The 13,187-nt window shown below is 33.0% G+C and overlaps 2 protein-coding genes across 3 annotated transcripts in view; one reads left to right on the forward strand and one right to left on the reverse strand.

The window, feature by feature from the left end:
- LOC112056430 (hemicentin-2-like) overlaps nt 1-13,187 on the forward strand; it is a 353,490-nt gene that overhangs the window by 207,415 nt on the left and 132,888 nt on the right. Inside the window, exon 1 of one of the 2 annotated variants that reach the window (XM_052887742.1) lies at nt 8,094-9,140. The exons of the other annotated variant lie outside the window; for it this stretch is intronic. The gene's annotated coding sequence lies outside the window, so the exon portion shown is untranslated. Of the gene's footprint in view, nt 1-8,093; nt 9,141-13,187 lie in introns of those variants that run through there. 2 annotated transcript variants of the gene reach the window in all.
- LOC112056635 (toll-like receptor 3) lies at nt 169-5,356 on the reverse strand. The gene is made up of 3 exons (XM_024097088.2): nt 5,235-5,356; nt 3,491-3,776; nt 169-2,625 (listed from the first exon to the last, which is right to left on the reverse strand). Exons 1-3 carry the CDS (start codon nt 5,257-5,259, stop codon nt 216-218), a joined length of 2,721 nt encoding a protein of 906 aa, XP_023952856.2. The 5' UTR covers nt 5,260-5,356; the 3' UTR covers nt 169-215.

The raw sequence follows: 13,187 nt of genomic DNA on the forward strand, positions 1-13,187 counted from the left end.
TGAGTCTGGCTACTTAACTGTAGAGCTATTGAGTCCTACAGCATAGGGCTTAAAGTTTAGATTACTTAATCATAAAGCTTAAAGGTTTTATCTCCTCTTCTTGTGTATTGAAAACACATATGAACCGGATGTATGTTGATAGGTGGATACAGTTAACATAAAATAAAATTATGTTAAAATATTTATTGATATAACAAAATACAAAACTTAAATAACTAATTTAAGAAATCAGTCTGAATGCTAGAACTGCTGATTTCTAGAGATCTTCGTAGCCGCAATTCACTAAAATTGTCATTACTATTTCTTCTGTAATGCTTAAAGTAGGCAATACCTATAATGACTAATACAACAAATAATACTGGCACCAAAGCATACACAAAATACATTGCTGATGATGATTGCTGTGATGATTCTGTTTCTTTCTTCTCTGGTTTGGTAGTATTTGCATTGATATCTCCACATCTAATTCCATGTACATTATCTTCGTGATATATCTTGTCAACTGATGTCACTTCCATTGGACGAAAGAAAGTGTGATTAACAGATCTCATATTTCTGACAATCTCTTTACAGGATAGAGGATTTCCTCCTAAACTTACAGAACTTAATTTTGGTGCTACAACCAATAACCTATCAAAATCTATTGCTTTAATTTTATTGTAATCTATAATCAGTTTCTTCAGTTCTATACATTCATGAAAGACATCAACATCAAACTCTGTAATATCATTTTTGGAAATATCTAATACTTCAGTTCTGTGTAAGCCTCTAACGCTGCCATACCTTAAGTTGGATAGATGATTTGATGACATATTAAGCATTTTTAAAATTTTTATATTCTGAAATGTACCCGGAGGTAATGCTGTAATATTGTTATTGCTCAAATCCAAAGCTTGCAAGTTATCCACATTCTTTAGAAAATCCTTATCTATACAATTCAACCGATTACTACTTATATCCAAGCTTATCAATTCTCCGAATAAACTTAAATCAATCTTATCAATATCGTTATGAGATAAACTCAAGTCTGTTAGCTTAGTAAGGAAATTTGTATATTTATTGTTGAAATGTTTTATTCTATTATAGGACATATGTAATGCTTTGATGTTCTGTAATTGTTCAAAAAATGTATCAGAGACATTTGTAATATTGTTATGAGATAAATCTAAATACAACACACCAGATATATTCATGCTAGGAAGGCTTTTTAAATTATTATTGTTCAGATAAAGAGATTTCAAATTATTTGATCCATTTCTGAGTCCCAAAACTTTTAGATGGTTATGAGATAGATCTAAGGAGTACATATTTTTTAGATCGATAAAGTTGTTACACCCTATTTCATCTATGACATTATTTGACAGATTCATTCGCGCTAATGCAGGCAAATTAACAAATGACATATTTTTCACTTTACTAAAGTTGAAATTGCTTAAGTCCAAAGAACTTAAATATTTAGCTGGACTGAAAGTATCTGGTTCTATAGTGCCTGTCAAAGAATTTCCAGTTACATTCAAATATTGTAGATTGCTTAGTGGTAAGGCAAAACGTTCAATAATTTTAATTTTATTCATGGATAAATCTAACCTTTTTAACTGCGTTTGATTAACAAATTGGCCTGAACTTATTTTAGATAAATTGTTGTTATTTAATTTAAATTCTGTTAAATTTATCAAAGAATTTTCTGTAAATAACAGATCTGATATAGCATTATTTGATAAATCTAAAACTTGTAAATTTGTCATTAAACCAAAACATGAAGTATTAATAGCAGATATTTTATTTTTACCTAAATTAAGTACCTCTAGACTTGTCAGGTCTGAAAAAGCAGCGTGTCCTAGCGATGTTATGCTTTGGTCATACAAATTCAATACATCTATTTTTTGTAAACCAGTAAATGTAGATTCTGTAATTGGTCCCGTTATGTTGTTATTCTGTAAACTCAAATAGGTGAGATTGTTATGTTTAAAGACATTATCTTCTATTGTTGTTAGTGAATTATTTTTTAGATCCAAATAAAATAGTTTAACGTTATTGATTAGCATCACGCTCTCTAAAGTAGACTTTATTTTGTTATTACTAAGGTCTAAAAGTTGTAAGTTAAAAGCTTGATTAAAACAATTTGACTCTAAAGTTTCGATGGCATTGTTAGAAAAGTTTGCTGAAACTAGTGCCGTTAATCGATTCAACTCATAACCAGATAGCCGTACAAGGTTGTTGTCTGACACATCTAGAATTTGTAAGGATTTCAAATTAATTAGTGTCATATTAAACGACTTCAAATAGTTATGTTGTAGTTCCAAGCTGGTCAAGTTTCTCAAATTCATAAACACATCATCGGGTAAATCATTTATCTTGTTATATTGTAAATATAGTCTCATTAGCTTGTTCATTCGCTGGAATAAGCCACTTTGTAGAACTTCCAAGTTATTAAACGAAAGATCCAAAGAAACAACATCGGATTCTTTATCATCATGTGTATATAGAGAGTTTAATCCAAGAGTGCTTATTTCGTTTCTTGATAAGTTTAATGTTTTGAGATATATCAAAGGCCTAAATGCCATGTTCTGTATTTCTTTTATTTTGTTATTAGAAATAGTTATATGTTCAACTTTGGAGTAATACCTGAAAAAATAAAATAATTTGTAGCTAATATAATATCCAGTTTATCCAAAAATATATTATAATTATTATATATACTTCGTATCTTTTAATAAAAAAAGACTTGGGAATTAATTTAGTTACTTAGTTAAAACGGTTTGTTTATTTTCAAAATTTTAGATCTGACCATAAAACCTAATTACGATTCGATTATTCACACGCAATAACGTAATGAAATAAAAATAACTGTAGCACAATATAATTACTTTTTAATATTATTAATAGTACGGTTACAAGTGATTATTGATTGATTGAATGAGACATGGTTAAGGTATTTTTAAACAAAAAAAAAACACTTTTTTCAAGAAGTGTTGTTTTATAATTTCGGTCGAAAACGACTTACTCGTTTGGCTTGCATCAAACTTTTTAACCCCCAACGCAAAAATAGGGGTGTAATAAGTTTGACGTGTTTGTCAGTCTGTCTGTGTCACCATAGTTCCCGAATGAATTATGCTATTTCAATTGAGTTTTTTTTGTACGAAAGGTGACTTATGGGCAAGTGTTCTAAGACATGTTTGATGAAAATCAGTTGAGCCATTTAAAAATTCTGGGAGTTAAAAGTGGGGAAGAATAACCGAATGTCTGCAAATATACTCGAGTGGGGTCTCAAATGACCCCACTTGAGTATATTGATTACTTGAGCGACAGTGTAAATAATAGTTTTATGACCTTCGGGGGGTTTTTCAAAGTTTTCAATTTTATTTTAGGAAATTATTTGTATATTACTAACTGCTATAAATGAGTAAGTTATTAGTTAGTTTTATAACATTATTTAGTTTTACCGGCTCCGCTAGTAACCCGGTCAAGTTTCTTAAATATAATTATTTACCTGAAAGTTGATTCTGCAATAATGTTCCAGTTGTTATTGCTAGCATTAATAACCCTCACCCTTGAGTCAAAGTTGGTGGCTCCAAAGAAGCCTGCAGTGAGAATATTTGCGGTAGATTTTTGTAAAACAAAAGTGACATAAGGCTCAGAATTGCAGTTGGCAGCAGAAGCGCTGCCAGCGTATATCTCACAGGCCACTGTGTACACGCAATTGGACACATAATTTTCAATTTCACATACGTGCGTGGTAGATACTCCCAAAAATAATGAAGCAGTGAAGATGTAATCTGGAAATGTAATTAAAAATATCAAATTAATCTTTATTTTATCTTTATTAATTATATTAATTATATTATATTTAATCTTTATTTTAGAATTTAAACTATCGTGAGCGTTATTCATTATTCATTTATTATTTATTCATTCAGTAGATTCGTAATAGCCTAGTGGATAATACCTCTGCCTCTGATTTTGGAGGTTGTGGGTTTGAATCCTGTCCGGGGCATGCACCTCCAACTTTTCAGTTGTGTACATTTTAAGAAAGTAAATATCACGTGTCTTAAATGGTGAACGAAAACATCGTGAGGAAATGCATACCAGAGATTTTTCTTAATCACCAGTTTTCGCAAATCTCGGGGAACCATTGATTTTTTCGGGATAAAAAGTAGCCTACGTGTTAGACCAGAGTAAAACTATTTCCATTCCAAATCGCTTCAGTAGTAGCGGCGTTAAAGAGAAACAAACATCCATACAAACTTCCACGTTTATAATATTAGTAGGATTGGTCCTTGGTGAAGAAAATAGGAATTGTTCGTAAAAAAGGGGCTTAAAGATTATAAGTAAGACCCTTATTCTAGTTTGATTTGATTATTCAGATAAATATAAAACATCGGATTCAAGAATTTGGAAAATTTCACCGCTATGAAGAAAAATAGGGGTTGAAATTATTTATGAAAGTCTGTTTTTCAAGGTGAACTTTAGCTATCATTAAAATATAATGGAATTATAATGGAAATGAATGCTCAAATTTGAAGTCATCCATATACAATTTGCGTAAAAGCTTGAATTTAAATATTAATATTTTTTCTTCAAAAAGAATATTCGTCATTTCTTTTTTTTTAATATGACCAATACTCCCATTCCTCTACAACTAAACAGGAAAAACTATATTGTATTAAGAGAAGGTACGATAATAGTCCGTCGGAGCGGGGATCGAACCACTACCACTCGGTGATGAGTCCGACATCTTTATCATTGAGCTATAGAGGGTCAATATTACTTTCAAGGTAGGTACAGTTACTGTGTTATTCAAACTAATATTGTAAATATGTAAATTTTTTGCTTGTTTAGTTACGATTTAACTCGAAATCTACTTAACTTATTTTGGAAATTTTTAACCATTATATAGCTCCACCTAGTAACTTAAGTAACATTTAATTTTATTTATTCATTTAAGTTACATTTCCAATATAACATATAACACATGTCATAAATTAAATATCAATAAATAATTATTACAATGGAACCCTGTGAGAGTGTTGTAACTAGTCGAGATTCGGATTTATTATTTTTCAAAAAGTCATTTATTTTATGTATAGTAACTTTTTCATGCAAAAAGTTTTTTAATATTTAAAACTCATTACTATTTTATTTCCTTTTATGTTTTGTGGTATTTTATTATATACAATATGGGGTTGAAACGCAGGACGTCTGTTACTTTTAATATATAATGCAAATATACTTACACAAAAATAATTTGGTGGTTCCCATTTTTGTATGACAAAAATTCTATGACATCATTTAAGTTTTAACAACACGACCCACCAGTAAGTCCAGCATCACCCAAACAGACAAACATGAAATGACTGATAAGAATTGCAATATGGAGGAGGACACAAAGAGTTTAGGGTTCCGCAGTAAAATATGGATTATTTACCGCTACTGCGTTATGTGTTTAATAAGTTTATATGAACGAGATATCTACTGCAGGACCTAAAAGTAAAGAAAAACATGAGTATTTTAAAAATAGGAGAATTTTAAATTATTCATTGTTATCTATACATAATAATATTGTACAATTAAGTAGTCCGTCGCGTCTATTTGTCAGTCTGTTAGAGATAAACTCGAAGTCTACTTAACGAATTTATTGCGGTATTCACCAATAGATCAAGTAATTTATGAGGAAGGTTTTGGTATTTAATTTCTTTACATTTCAATAAATGTGATTGAAATATGACGATATTTTTTGAAGCGAATGACCAAATTTGGAAACCTCGTAACTTTAATTTTAAGTTTCTTTTAATTACTAATACCATTGTCTAATTATATTTTTACCTGACTTTTGAACGTTAAACTAAGACTAATTGAAATAAAATATATTTAAAAAGCCTTTTTTATGTCGAAATGTGATCTTTTGTAGAAAACGTGACCAATAACGCTCGATTTATTTACTAACCATATATTGTATGGTAGAAAAAAACATCCTGTGTAGTTCTACAAAAAATTCCCCGATAGCATACATCTATCTTTTAATATATATTACCAAATTTTTGAAGATAAAATTGATATAGTAGGATACCCTACTACATCAATTTTATCTTCAAAAATATGGTCACGTAGGTAATCCGCAAGTGTAAAATAAATGAAAAAATTGACATCGGCACGGAGTTTAAAATCCGTTTGTATTAAAGGAGTAGTTTTTTTTTTTAATAAAGTAACTAAATAATATCTTTCTATATTTTACAATTCAAACTTTTAGCATATTATTAAATTTTGATAATCACAAATTTCTTTACAAAATTAAACCAATCAAAACTTTTAAAAGCACTTTTAATATTTCATTTTTAATAACTACGCAAAAATAAATTCTACGGAACACTCACATAATTATAAAACATAATATTCAACACTCTATTTGAGTCAGTTATTATAAAGTTATGGACACGACATGCATAGGAGTAGTTTATGAAAAGATATGTTATACCTACATATATACCTATATACCTAAATTTTATTTTGACCCTTAATTTAGTTAAATATTATCAATGTAGCCTCTAAAGCGAAGAGTTGTTAAGAAGCTAAATGACTGGGGACATGTCTTTCCAATTACATTCTCATCATCATTCAGCCGATAGACGTCCATGGACGTGCATGGAATTCCAACCACAACGGTCTCGAGCTGCCAGCATCCAGTGGCTCCCTGCAACCCGCTTGATATCCTCAGTCCACCAAGTGGGGGGCGATCAACCAATTTATGCCGAGGAAAACATAAAATAAATTACGCTTAATATTTGGACATTTTTATTATTATTTTTTTTAAGAATGTTTGCCATATATTTTAAGCTAGCGTACGCCTGCAACTTCGTCCGCGTGGAATTTTCATAAATCCAGCGGAAACCATGGATTTTTCCGGGATGATAGTCGGCTACTATTATTCTATGTGTAAATCCAGAGTAAAAATTATTTCCATTCCAAATTCGCTGCACAAAAGAGGGACAAACACACACACGAACTTTCACATTTATGTATTATTGTGATAAGACCAATAATTAAAAACAAATCACAAAAAACAATCATATTCCCCTCCAAGTAAATTTCTAAATTGAAGGTCTTTGGCTGGTGGGCACTTCGCCAAGCGATTTAGCGTTCCGGTACGATGTCGTGTTGAAACCGTAAGGGGTATGGTTTTTTATCCAACTCCTAACAAGTTAGCCCGCTTCCAATCTAAGAAGATTGCATCATCACTTACCGTCTGGTGAGATTGTGTTCAAGGGCTAACTCAAATAAAAAACACAGGACCTCGGGATCCGATACCATGGAGGCTAACCACTGGACCAACGAGGTAGACGGACTCTCAATATTACAAGCTTTTATTTAACTTTTTTTTAATTGAGAAAGAAAACAATAAGGAACTTAAGCTAACTTATCCTAATAACTATACGAATCATGCCCACGTGGAATGGTGGCAAGAATACTGGCTGCAATTCCGCGCTGGACAGCCAGGCTGATCGTTTGCGTAAAAATGAGCCAGCCCTTCTGTCACCAGTCGAGGTGACACATCGAACTACAACAATCTAGCTAGTTGGCTAGTTATCCCAGTGGATATGACCTCTGCCTCCGATTCCGGAGGGGATGGGTTTGAATCCGGTCCGAGGCACATCCAACTTTTCAGTTGTGTGCATTTTAAGAAATTAAATATCACGTGTCTCAAACGGTGAAGGAAAACATCGTGAGAATCCTGCATACCTTTTCAGTTGTGTGCATTTTCTTAATTTTCTGCGTGCGTAAAATCTACCAATCAGCATTGGGCCAACGTGGTGGACTATTGGCCTAACCCCTCTCATTCCGATCACAGCGGTGAGCCGAATATGGGTTGATAACTAGCGATGTATGTCTGTTGTTGTCTGCAATTCAATCTTAAAGATATCTTCAACCAATTAAACTGAATTTAGTAAATATTTTACATAAAATCGTCTGCAATGCTTTTGTGTCCCGACACCGGAAACTTTTATCGTGGCCGCGAGATACGAGTAATTTAGCATTTAGCTAGAACAATGGATGCCATGCGAGCCCGATCGGTTGCACTGGGGTGTCATAACGACACTCGACTTTTGTATTGACTACTTTATTAATAAACTAGTCGTCACCCCGCGATTTTACACGCGTATTTCCCGTTCCTGTTAGAATACGGGGATAAAATATAGCCTATTATATATAGTTATACTAACAAATAACGTGGCTTTCTATTGATAAAATAATAGATCTAGAGTTTACCCCCTACAACACCATAATTTACTTATTTATAATATTAGTATAAAGCAGATGGTCCATTTCAGATCCACTCTTGTACCCGGTATCATTAAAATTTAAAAAATACAAGGATCTTATTAAAATTTATTAAAGTGAATAAATGTAACTGAATAAAAAGAAATAAATAAAATTAAATCCAAGTTTTTGAGTTATATCAAGATGGCGCCCTTAAAGCAACTATGACATGACAATTGACAGCAAACGTCAAATCGATTACTGCCTTGGAAACGTCATCAATCCGCTATTATTACCCATAATAGTGTTGCATTTCTTAGGAGATAATGAATATTATTTCGAAAGAATTAAAGTATGTTCGTAGATTTGTATAATCAAAAATAGTAAAAAAAAATATTTTCTTTCATTTCCTCTAGGGTACAATGACTGGACCTGGGCTCCATACAATTTTGGACCATCTCCTTTCAGTAGGTATCGGAGGTGTTCGATCCATCGATTACCAATACCATGCAGGTAGTTTGAGAAAAACCATATCAGAATTGTGTTAATCGTCAATCAATGTCAGATGTCGGTTTGACAACTGAGCAGCGTCATCTCTGGAAGACGCCATCTTGGACTACCTTGCCACATATTGCATCATCCAGCCGTGCTGTGTGCATGTCGTACCTGTACGCGTGTTTCTTTCATTCGGCCGTGCCTAAGAAACAAATTCGCACCGTGTGCGCGCGTTAAACATAAGAAAACGTTTTTCTTACCAGAACAATCTGTGTGTTTGTGTGTGTGCCTACCTCCTGTAGAAAAAAAACTACAAATCGCAAGCTCTCCTTGGTCTTGCTGTGCTGCCATTGGAGAGTTGAAAGTTTGATTGGATTGGCGAGTGATACAAGGTTGGTGTGGATAACAATTTACTTGTTTTGGCAGAAATCAGCAAACATACATACACACAAAATACAAATAAATACAGTCCATTCATCACACATATTAATAACCAGTGTAACATTAAATTAGTGCATAAAACCGCACAGGAGGTCCTGGGTTCGATCTCTGACTGGGCCAATTGAGCTTTTCTTAATTGGTCCAGGTCTGGCTATTGGGAGGCTTCGTGGCTAGCTACCACCATACCGGCAAAGACGGGGTGTGGATTTTGATCATCCTCCTAACAAGTTAGCTCGCTTTCATCTAAGATTGCATCATCACTTGCCAACAGGTGAGATTGTAGTGACATGTAAAGAAAGAAAGGAAGAAAGAAAATAAATTTATTCAGATTTAAAAGTTACAAACAGTATCCTACCCTAAAGACAGCATGTCTGTCTGTAACCCTTTAAAAGAAAGTTCAGTCTTGTAAAGAATTAAAAAAAATGCACTTGTATTAAAATGGCGAATGTTTGTGTATGTGTGTGTGTGTGTGTGTTATGTTTATACACCTGCCTGAATCGATTAGGATGATATTTGAAATGGAAATACATTTTACCCTGGATTAACACATGGGCTTTTTATCCTAGAACAATCTATTGTTCTCGTGGGATTTATATAATCCAGATTTTAACGCCAACTGTGTCTCGGACGTTTTTTAGAAAAAATAAGTATATCCTAACTTGCAAATATATTTTTTTGGTATTTTATTTAAAATGAATAAATGGAAATTTTCGTTATAACGTGTCTATGACTTTACAAATGTGAAGTTTTATTACCACTCTATGTTTACTAGGTTCTTAACACTGCCATAACTCCAATAGCATCCTGAATGGCTCCCTCGCCGCACTTTGTATATAAATTCACTGTATTCTTAATTATATTGCGTAGCTTGAGCCAATTTCCCCCCTAAGAGTCGTCTGAAGGCTTGGACCGCAATACTCATAAACCACGCCGGAGTAAAGACTTAATTTATTTATTGTTTCTCAGCTTAAAGTGCTTTTTGTTTACGTTAGCACTTGTGCGTAACTCCGCACGTGATTAAGTTGTAAAAGTTTAACTTAATCGCCAAAACGTTCACGGAATTGGCCTCTACTTTAGGTCTAGGGTATCTCGATATCAACTCATTAACCAATGATTATTTTATACTATAGACAACCACGAGCGAAATCACGGACTGGCAACCGCTAGTAGTAGGGTTAAAGGATACTTTTAAAACTAGTTATGCTCCCCTTCCCCGCTCGTGTCATCGCATCTTAGCCAAGTAACTAACAATGCAATGGCTGTCGATAACTGACTTACTTACTCAATTCACAAATTACAAAAACAACGCAAAAAGTAATCCGAATTTAGTGACTCCACTGAGATCACACATTCACAATTTTGTGTTTACTTACATTATATATTTATGTCTAAGTAGTTTTTACATTTCCTAAACACACAACTCGACATTGCGGGCAATATTTACTTAGGTATTATGTGTTTTCACATGTTTCACCTGCGTGGTTCTCATTCCTCGATAAATGAGCTATCTAACATTGAAATTTTTTTTCAAATATGACCAGTAGTTTTGAGTATAGCGCATTTAAACAAACAAACGAACTCTTGAGCTTTATAATAATAGTTTAGATTAGGTATCAGATGATAGGGAAAATGATGGAAATCAACATCTTTGCGTGCTCTCCGATAAATTGGGAGTCTACTACTGAGAAATTTAATTTATAAGAAAAGTAAAAATATATCTACCTATATAAATTAAAAATTGATTAAAATCAACGCGTAAACTTCTTAATTTAAAAAGATTATAATCTATAGATCTATCCAGTAGATTATATTAGAGAGAAGCAAATCAAGCAATCAGAAAAAGAAAGGAAAAATTCTCACGAACGAAAAATTTGCATTGTTAATTCAAGCCGGATTGAGGGACGTAAATTTTTATAGTGCAAATGGATGTTCCCCTGTAAATTATTCCGTTGGTATTAACTGTGGAAACGAGAGAAATTTCAAAGCACACCGTTATATTTAAATTTCTGTTAATAATTGCAAGATAGTTTGAAATGGCTTCCTATCAGACCACGTCGTAAACAGCATATTCTGTCTCTTTTATACTCCATCCTTTATCATCCTTGTACTCCTTCTTATTCTCTCTCTTTTATACTCCATCCTTTATCATCCTTGTACTCCTTCTTATTTAAAACAAAATTTTTCTTTTCATGGCTTAAATACTGAGCGCCATGAGAGCTTGTACAAACAGTCGGTTGCATGTTCACACTAAGTTCTATAATAAGTCATTTACACGTACATCAATTACTATTTGGAATGGTCTTCCCTATGAAATACGTAATTAATTCAAAGACACTAGGAAAAGTCGTTTATTCAAATATTACTTGTCTAGTTGTATTTTGTAGTTTCTATATAATTATTACTCAGGTATATTTATGTTTATTTTATATAGGTATATTTATTTATTTTATTATGTATTATAATATAATGAAAACGTATATATGTATGTAACTTTGCATTCGAAGGTTCTGCCCCGAGGTGTGAAATATTAAACATGGGTTTTACGGAGTCATTAAAAGGCTGTTCATTACGATGATGAAAAATACATTTATGCGTATCATTTCTTTCATAAAAAATAGTCTGATGAAGATGAATAAAAAAAAAACATCGATACGTATCATTCGTCCAGTGAATAGGGAGCTTTAGTTCACGTAATGCCCCGTAGGCGTTTCATATTACGCGTTTGATTGATGGTTGCCACTACAATAGTTAATGGAAAGCGGAGTTCAGACCACTATCTAACATCTATAGCACTATAGATTTGTATGACCCTCAGGTTATAATATAGTGCCGTGACTACCATTTTTTTGAAATTATTTTTATTATTAAGGTAAAATGTATCATTGACTTGAGACCTTGATCTAAGATTACAATAGCTGCATTGATAGTTAATAAAATATGTTTATTATGGTGTCAGATTTTTTCTATAATATATAAAGTAGTCGCAATTTTTACTAAATGTATAATTTCTCAATAAATAGATGGAATTTTCTTCTAAGAAGGTATACCATTGCCGTTTCCTCACATATAATAATGTTAATAATTTAGGACCTTAGGAGGAAAATTCTTTACAAATCTTATTACAACCAACAATGTCAATAAGATAAATTAATATTTGATAATGTCTTTTTAAAAAAAATCTATGGAAATGCTAGCCGTATTAGAGCAGCGTAAGCCTAAGCTCCTTGACATTACAAGTATGCGTGAACCTAAGCTGAGGCTGTGCCGTGATAGCCTAGTGGATATGACCTCTGCCTCCGATTCTGAAGGGTGTGGGTTCAAATCCAGTCCGCGGCATGCACCTCCAACGTTTCAGTTGTGTGCATTTTAAGAAATTAAACATCACATGCCTCAAACGATGAATGAAAAACATCGCGAGCAAACCTGCATAACAGAGAATTTTCTTAATTCTCTGCGTGCGTGAAGTTTGCCAATCCGCATTGGGCCAGCCCCTCTCATTCTAAGAGGAAACTCGAGCTCAGCAGTGAACCGAATATCGGTTGAAATGATAAGCCTAAGCTAAGCTCAATAATGGATATGGAAGTCGGGCTTTTAAAATGAATTAATGATAATGATGAGTTAAGAGTTAATGATGAGTTAGTAAAAAATATATACCATATATACATAACGCATTTATTAGTACTGCCGACAGAAGTGGACACCTAAAACTTGTCACACACCAGTGGATACAATCTATACATTCTCAGATGGCTCAGCGAGCCAATTCAGCCTCAATAGCTCAACGGTAAAGCGATCGGACTCATCATCGAGGGGTGGTGGTTCGATCCCCGCCCCGTTGGACCACTTCGAATACTGTTCTAAATACAGTCCCGACTAATTGGAGGGGAATGGGAATATTGATCATATGGCAAATATCCTTTTTTTTTAAAATAAAAAAGAAAGCTACCTCATTCGCACGAGAGCTTTTTTAACGGACGTTAACATAGCGTTTAAAACAA

This window comes from Bicyclus anynana, chromosome 20 (genome assembly GCF_947172395.1).
Source record: "Bicyclus anynana chromosome 20, ilBicAnyn1.1, whole genome shotgun sequence".
Lineage (NCBI taxonomy): Eukaryota > Metazoa > Arthropoda > Insecta > Lepidoptera > Nymphalidae > Bicyclus > Bicyclus anynana.